Source organism: Chionomys nivalis, chromosome 24 (genome assembly GCF_950005125.1).
Source record: "Chionomys nivalis chromosome 24, mChiNiv1.1, whole genome shotgun sequence".
Classification (NCBI taxonomy): Eukaryota; Metazoa; Chordata; class Mammalia; order Rodentia; family Cricetidae; genus Chionomys; species Chionomys nivalis.
Window position 1 is genome coordinate 8,261,873 of NC_080109.1, and position 8,894 is coordinate 8,270,766.

General features: G+C 41.9%; 1 protein-coding gene across 1 annotated transcript; it reads right to left on the bottom strand.

Annotated features, from left to right (window-relative positions):
* Positions 1 to 4,669: 4,669 nt before the first annotated feature.
* LOC130865914 (tubulin gamma-1 chain-like) lies at positions 4,670 to 6,247 on the bottom strand. Its single transcript, XM_057757060.1, has one exon. The coding sequence runs from the start codon at positions 6,205 to 6,207 to the stop codon at positions 4,852 to 4,854; it is 1,356 nt and encodes a 451-aa protein (XP_057613043.1). The 5' UTR covers positions 6,208 to 6,247; the 3' UTR covers positions 4,670 to 4,851.
* Positions 6,248 to 8,894: the final 2,647 nt, after the last annotated feature.

Sequence of the window (8,894 nt, forward strand, 5' to 3'; positions counted from 1 at the left end):
TTTGTATATGTATAGATTTGTGTCTAGGTCTTCAATTGAGTCCAATGTTCAATGTGTCTGTTTTTATGCTATAGCTTTGTAGAACAATTGGAGATCTGGCATGGAGATACCTCCAGCAGTTCTTTTATATTAAAGATTGTATTAGGGTTTTTATGTTTCTATAAGAAACTGAAAATTGTCCTAATGAGATCTGTGAAGAACTGTAGTGGAATTTTTATGGGAATTGCATTGAATCTGTACATTGCTTTTGGTTGGAGAACAACTTTTACTAAGGGAATCCTGCTGCTGATTGTGTGTGAAAGATCTTCCCAGTTTCCTATTTCTTCAGTTTTTTTCTTTGACCTATTACAGTTTGGATTATACAGGTCTTTTACTTCCTATATTTTTGAGGCTATTGTAAAAGGTATCATTTTTCTTATTTCTTTTGCAGTCTACTTGTAGATGAGAAGGCTACTGATTTTTGTGAGTTAGTTTTTTTCCCATAATCATTGCTGTAAATGTTTATTTATTTATTAGCTGTAGGAGTTTCCCAGGGGAATTTTTAGGTGACTTATGTCTATCTACTATGATATCATCTGCAATTAATGATACTTTGAATTCTTCTTTTCCAATTTGAATCCTCTTGATTTCCTTCAATTGTCTTATTACTCTAGCTAAGACTTCAGGTCCTATATTGAATAGGTATGGAGATGATAGGGAATCTTTGCCAACCATTATCTTTAAGCAGTGGGACCAAGATAGGGTGTGGCTTTCTGTGACCTTGAAAAAAATGACGTGAGGCCCAGGTGTGCTCACTCTGTGTGGTTCCCACACAGCACAGCTGAGCTTGAACTTCTCACTCCTATCTTGTGTCTGATTTTAGTGAAATTGCTTTGAATTTTTCTCCATTTAATTTGATGTTAGCAATGAGCTTTCAGTAACCTGTCTTTATTATAAAGGGATGTTTGATTTAGTCGAAGATTTTTTTGGCATCTAATAATATGACCATGTTGCTTTTTTCCTTCAGTTAATCCATATGTTGAATTATATTTATCTCTTTATCTCACCCATTTATATTTAAGTTCTTATCACTTTCTAGAAGTTTCTCGTCATTTTTAGCTTTCTTTAATTTCTCTTTTGGGTTCTCCAAAGGCACCATTTCAAAATTAGTCTGAACATTTTCCAAAACCCATGCTATTCCTCAAACCTCAAGACCATCAATAGAACCTATTCTTTATCCTAATTCCATACATCCATGGTTTTATTACCACTTGAAAGTCTTATCTCTTAATACTTTCACATGACAATAAAGTTCCCACACACCATGTTTAAGCAAAATTCTTACCTCAGTCTGCTCTACTAGGGAGTGCTCAATACGTTTTTCACTCCTTTGGAGACATAATTTAAAAATGACATCATTAGAATGCATCTCCCTGAGCTTAGCCAGTGCCTGAGGGAGTGGGGTAGTCTGTAGTACTACCTCTAAGTTGATGTGGTGTCTAGTAAACCTAGTAAATGAAGGGTCATCACATGAAAAGACCTCTGGGTTCTTATAGTAATTCCATATAAACATAGCACAAAGCAGATGTCTTAATTGTTTGACTAGACTGACTTTCTCTCTTTCCAGGTGTATAGTGTGTATATATTCTTATCAACCATTATTCCAGTCTCTCCTTCAGTTCTCACAGCAACCAATTTCCAGAATGTTAGTGGTGGAACGTTTATTGAAGACATTGAAATTTACTTTCTTGTTCTTCATATGAGCAGGCTGAAACTATAGGTGAAGTCTGGGTCTCAAAGACCTAGGTGACTACTTCCAGTAACACAGCACAGGAGAGGCCATTGCAATGTCTTTCTTTACATATCAAGGGATTCCAGTGTCTGGTCTCTCCTAAATGAGGATAACCTGAGCTGTTTAGCAAAATAGAAAAAATAATAATACCTGAACCTTACACCAATCAAATCAGACTGATTTTACAGTTGGGTTCAACATTTGTTAGGTTTTTCAGATCCGGATGATTGTACCCCAAATCAGGACTGATAATACTGCTTTATGGTACTGTCTTGTAGAATGGCAATGTTTAGAAATATTATCTCAATTTTAAAACTTCCTCTCATGATTTCTTTTGCCTCTGGCTCGCTAAGTGTAGATCCACAAATATCTATTGATTCTTAAAGTAAGAAAGATAAAAACCAAAACAAAAAAGTCATTGTCTGGAGTTGACATTGGCTTTCTAAACATAGGTACACAAATATACATTTATTTGAAAAAAAAGAAAGATTAAAAAACAGAACAAAAAAGACATTGCCCAGATTTGACTTTCAAAAGTACATAGCAAAAAAAGTTGAGAAGCTAAGCTTTCAATAAAAAATGATTGAGAACTTAAGGACTTTTCTTTTCTGAATTAGATCTTTTAAGTGTCAGAAGTCAGAAGTGGATGGACTCTGACATGTAGGATAACTGAATTACAGAAGAAGACAGATGAAGGCTATGCTAGAAGAGTCAGAGTCTTGAAATAAAAACAGTAAGTAATGAGGACCACTTTTTTTGGATAGAGCTTGTAAAAAGCAGAAGCCAAAAGGAGGGTATATACATTGAGCTAATTACTTGTATCTTGTGTATTAGTTGAGATTCTCCTCAAAATCGGAACCAAGATGACAGAAAATGAAAGGAAGAAGGAAGAGGATAAGGAAGGAGAGTGGGAGACATGAGGGGAGGAGAGGAAAAAAGAGGAGAGAGGAGCGTCAATGAAAAGAAAAATATGCAAAGAGTTCCAGATAGGACTCTGTCTGTAGGCAAAATTCGATCCTAAATAGCCAGAGAAGAGCATTAATATTATTCTGTTCAAATCTTCACCTTACTGGATGAAGTTTACTTATTTTATGAAGGATTGTTGAAATCAAAATCCACCCATTAAATGTTAATCTCTGCAGGGCAAAAACTGGGAACTTGCAGGTGAGGTGGCATGGGGCACAGGGGAAATGGGATGAGAAACATGAGAAGGGGAGGATGGGAGGAGCTCGGGGGATTGGGATGGTTGGGATATAGGAAGGGAGGATACGGGAGCAGCGAAGTATATATCCTATCTAAGGGAGCCATCTTAGGGTTGGCAAGAGACTTGACTCTAGAGGGGTTCGCAGGTGTCCAGGGAGATGTCCCCAGCTGGTACCTTGGGCAACTAAGGAGAGGGAACCTGAAATGACCCTATCCTATACTGATGAATATCTTGCATATCACCTTAGAACCTTCATCTGGCGATGGATCGAGATAGAGACAGAGTCTCAATTGGAGCAACGGTCTGAGCTCTTAAGGTCCAAATGAGGAGCAGAAGGAGGGAGAACATGAGCAAGGAAATCAGGACCACGAGGGATGCACCCACCCACTGTGACAGTGGAACTGATTTATTGGGAGCCCACCAAGGCCACCTGGTCTGGGACTGAATAAGCATGGGTTGAAACTGGACTCTCTGAGCATGGCGGTCAATGAAGGCTGATGAGAACCCAAGGACAATGGCACTAGGTTTCGATCCTAACACATGAACTGGCTTTGTGGGAGCTTAGCCTGTTTAGACGCTCACCTTCCTGGACGTAGATAGAAGACCTTCGTCTTCCCGCAGGGCAGAGAATTTGGACTGCTCTTCAGTATCGAGAGGGAGGGGGCATGGGGTGGGGGGAGGAGAAGAGGAGTGGGGATAGGGGGAGGGGAGCGGGGGGAGGGGGCAATATTTGGGAGGAGGGGAGGGGAATGGGAAACGGGGAGCAGGTGGAAATTTTAATTAAAAAAAGAATAAAAAAATAAATAAATAAATAAATAAAAATAAAATAAAAAAAATGTTAATCTCATCTGAAAACTTTATAAAGAAACATCTTGAACGGATTGTTTCAGCCAAGTAGATATATAAAATCAGTCATCACACCCAGGCAGCTGTGCTCATATCCAATTTATTCTTTCTCCTATCTACTCTGATTCTGTAAAAACAAAATATTTGCTACTAGACAGATCTGAGGACTGAAATATAAAAGGAGTCCCTGGAGACAACTTTGTAGACAAGAAGGACAGTATGAAGGACTTCCCACCCCAAAGCGTTATTTAGTTCTAGAACAACAACAACAACAAAAAGAAAAGACTTAGAGAGAAGTTACACATATGCCAACCACTGATCTACAAAGGATCATGCAGTCTCGAATTCTGCAGCTACTAAATCAATGTCATTTACACTCAGAACATTCCACTGTCTGAGTCATCTGTAGGAACTTGCCCCCACATCTGGATGCGATTTGAGCTTCACAGCTCTTAGTGAGAGTTTACATGATGTCATCAGGTGCAGATGGTAGATCTGGAGGGAATTACATATAGAAAGAGCAGAGACAGGGATGTACAGATGCCCCACTTGGAAAGAGTAGCGTATGCTGGAATTCATTCTATCTTTATGAATGTGTCTCTTCTCACAAGAAAAGCATTTTCTATATTGATCTATGGTAATTTGCTAAGAGGAGAAGGTACAAAGACTTTTTCATAATGTGTTTTGAACAGACAATGGTTTTTAAAGTTAAGAAAATATATCTAGTCATTGAACAGGTAATTTTTATGAAAACAGAAAATCAACATTTTTTCACCAATATGACTTTCACTTCTAAAAGTTGGTGGTGTGATATGCCTTATGAATTATAATTCTTTTTTTTTCCATCCAGTGCTTTATTAAAGATAAATACTCTCAGAGAAGTAACCCATCCCCAGGCCAACAGACAGTGCACGTACATATGTGTGTATATGAGTATTTGTGAGGTCCCTGATCTGTGCTCTGAGGCATGGTCAGCTAGGCAAGGCCTGGGCCAACCGGTAAGGCAGATGAGGGTCCCTGTCCTGGGGACTCATTGCTCCTGAGTGCCCCAGGAGATGTAGTCTGGCCGTGTGGCCGCATGGTACTCGTCAATCAGCTGCTTCACAATCTCCCTAGATGTGTCCATCTCGTCAAAATTGTCCTTGAAGATGTCCTCCTTACGGAACTGCTCCATGAAGGCCTCCCTTTTCCGCAGCTTGTCAAACTGGCGGCAGGTCCGTTCAAAGAGCGAGGAGATACTGGTGTGGTTAGCCATCATGAGCCCGCTGACCCGGTGGGCTGATGGCAGGTAGGGGGACTTCCTTGACAGGGCCACCTGGATGCTGGCTGGGCCCCAGGGGATGAAGTTGGCCAACTTCCTTTCCCGGATCCTCTGCAAGCTTTTGTGGACCTGGGTGGGGTCCACCTCTCCCTGGATGATGTTGAGGATGGCGATGTAGCAGTGGTTGGTCTGGCGATCCCGGCCTGTGGACACCATCACGTTCTTGGGCTGTTGCAGCCGCCTCATGACATCCAGGACCGTTGTCTTCCTCACACTGGCCACTGACTGGTCCGTGGTGAGAGGTGTATAGCCAGTCATGAGGAAGTGGAGCCGAGGGGTGGGAATGAGCGAGGCGATGAGGCCGATGAGGTCATTGTTCATGTAGCCAGGGTAGCGCAGGGTGGTGGTGCTGGCTGACATGATGGTGGACACCAGCTGGTTGATCTGGGAGAAGGATGGGTTCTGGATGTGCAGGCGGTCTGTGGCGATCAGGTTCAGGGCTGTGTTGTCCAGCACCACCACACAGTCTGCATTCTGGGTCAGCCGCTTTAGGGTGAGGAGGGAGTTGTAGGGCTGCACCACCACGTCGCTCATCTCGTCCTGGTTGGGAAACACTGAGTATGTCTGCACTAGTTTCTTGGGGTACCTATCATTCAGACGTTCCAAGAGGTAGGAGCCCAAGCCAGAGCCTGTCCCCCCAGCAATGGAATGGCATAGCACGAAGCCCTCTAGGCTGTCACTGCCATCCGCCTCCCGATCTATGATGTCAAAAATGTCCTCGTGGATTTTTTCTCCCTGGGAGAATCCACTAGCCCAGTTGTTGCCAGCTCCTCCTCCGTGCTCAGACAGGTAGATGTTCTCTGGGTTGTAGAGCTTGGCATAGGAGGAGTTGAGGATGGAATGGATCACCCGGGGCTCCAGGTCCAGCAGCACAGCCCGGGGGATGTAATGCTCATCATCTGCCTGATAGAAAAAGACGTCCTTGCGATCAGTGCCTTCGGTGGCGAACTCCTCTACGATGCCCTCGGGGCTGATGCCATGCTCAGCACACAGCTGTTTCCAGAACTCGAACCCAATCTGATTGCCGCACTGGCCCAACTGTAGGGTGATGATTTCCCTCGGCATCGCTCCTTAGACATAGGCGTTGCAGCCTCTCCCGCCAGCAGCGCCGCCGACCGCTAGCGCGCTCGCCGCAAGACCATGAATTATAATTCTTATAAATTCATGGGAAAGGTACCATATATCTTTCTACTTAGTAGTTAATGGCTTTATCATTATTTTTATTTGGGGAGGTAGGGGGCTATCGTTCCTCAGAATAAATAGACTAACATGTATCTCTTTGCTTGAATTTGATAATTTCCTGTGAGTATAAACATAAATTCATATTTGTTCCTTATGTCCATTAATTAAGCAACAAGGGTCTCCTATATTATTAGTTTTTGCATTATACAGTATATAAAATATTCATAATATGAATAGTGAATACCTACTACCTAAATATGAACAACAGGTTGAACAGCTATATGCTCAGTGCCCGTAATTTGCATAAGAGTTTACGTTTGGTAAGCTATTAATACTTTATATGTACCTACAAGCACATTGTATTCTGTATGAAAGCTTCTATTGAGACTGGGTGATGTTAACATGATATTAAAATGGCATGGGGCCAGAGCACTTTTCTAGAAAAAAATACCTTTTTAATGCTCTGAATAGAGATAAATCATGATGATAATAACCAGTTATAGGAATAACATTTTGGGTCTCTGCCCTTAAAAGCCATGACAAAAATCTAATAAATTGTACTGAGATTTAATAGAACTTACATCTAAAAAAAGATGTTTCTGTCATTATACTAAACTACATTTGATATTTAGAAGTTGCTACTTCTATTAAACAAAAAGATGTGCTTTCTAAGCTCTGAAAAACATGGAAATAGGAAAAGAAGTAAGGGAAACATTCCTTCGTCATTGATGGAAGTGCAAATTTGTACAGCCACTTTGGAAATCAATATGGCAATTTCTCATAAAATTGAGAATCAATCTATCTCAAGGTCTAGTTATGCAATTCTTGGACATGTACCCAAAGGATGCTCAATCATACCAGAAGGACACTTGCCCAACTATGTTCATAGCAACTTTAACTGTAATAACCAGAAACTGGAAACAATCTAGATGCCCCTCAACCAAAGAATGGATGGGAAAAATGCGGTGCATTTACACAATGGAATATTACTCAGGTGTTAAAAACAATGACATCATGAAATTTGCATGAAAATGGGTGGAACTGCGGAAAATCATCCTGAGTGAGCTAACCCAGTTCCAGAAAGATGAACAGAGTAAGTACTCATTCACACGTGACATTAGCTAAATCCACAAATCCAGAGAGGCTAAGAAACCAGGAGAACCCTAGGTGGGGGGGGGGGTGCATGAATTTCCCAGTGAAGGGCAAATAAAAGAGATCTCCTGGGTGGGTGGGGGATGGGAACTTGAGGTATCTGGTTGGAGGGGTGGGTAGAGGGGAAGAGTGCAGAAAGAGATGACTCAAAGTGTGTGTGTGGGGGGGTGCATTTCAGGGTCAGGGAGAAACTTGAGGCAGGGGAAACTTGTATGAATCTACAAGGATGACCCTAGCTAAGACTCCTAGCCATAGTGGATAGGTAACCTGAACTGGCCATCTCCTGTAATCAGATTGGTGACAACCCCATTTGTCGTTAGAGAGCCTTCACTCAGTAACTGATAGAAACAGATGCAGAAACTCACAGCCAAGTACTAAACCAAGCTCAGGGAATCCTCCTAAAGAGAGGGAGGAAGGATTGATTAGACAGGTCACAAGGGTCAAGTACATCAAAAGAAAATGCACAGAAACAACTCACCTGGCTCATAGGAACTCATAGATCCTGAACAGAAAAACCGATCTAGGACCTCTACATATGTGTGACAGTTGTGTAGCTTGGTCTACTTGTGGGACTCCTAACAATGGGAGCAGGGACTGTCCCTGATGCTTTGACTGACTATTGGGAACCTATTTCTCATATACGGGATTGCCTTGTCCAGCCTTAATACAAGGGGAGGTGCTTAGTCTTACAGCAACTTGTTATGCTGTGTTTTGTTGCTACACATGGGAGGTCTGCTGCTTTCTGAAGAGTAATAGAGGAGGATGGATGGGGTGTGGAGGGAATTGGGGGAGACTAGCATGAGGGGAGGGAAAGGAAACTGTGGTTGGAATGTAAAATAAATAACACACACACAAAGACAAAGTGGACAGGTTTGTGTTCCATTTGTCAAGTTTCAGCTAAGACTACTTGCCACAGACCATCCCCCCACCCCACCCCCATATGTGTTTGTGCTCTGTGTATGCAGCAGAGAAAAGGACTGGGAATGAGAGGGTCTGGTCCATAAAGGGTCGGAGGGAGGAGAGGGACTCACCAGGAAACACAAAGAAAGCAATTCTCTGAACTCTTTCAATGAGTAAAGCAGAGGATTGGGAAAAGACGACTCAAAGTCCTCTTCAAATGCTCAACTATAAAATCCCAGCTGTGTTGTTAGTCAGAATCCAAACAGTACATCCCTGTCCTCGCTTAGATGGAAAGGAACCATGACGGTAGACTGCTTATCCGATTTGGCCATGGGAAGAAGTTAAAAGTAGATCAGAGCAAACCCAGTATTAGTATCATCTGCCCCACACAAAAGTTCAAGATTCTGAGGGTTTTTTAACTTTCAAAAAGCTAGGTTTTAAACCCTATCACTTTTATTCCTCAGACATTTAAAATGTGTTTGATGTTTTTCCAGCACTAGAAATCTAATCTTTATAAA

Excerpts from the sequence above, each read along its gene's own strand:
- LOC130865914 (XM_057757060.1), bottom strand. The coding sequence starts at position 6,207 with ATGCCGAGGGAAATCATCACCCTACAGTTGGGCCAGTGCGGCAATCAG.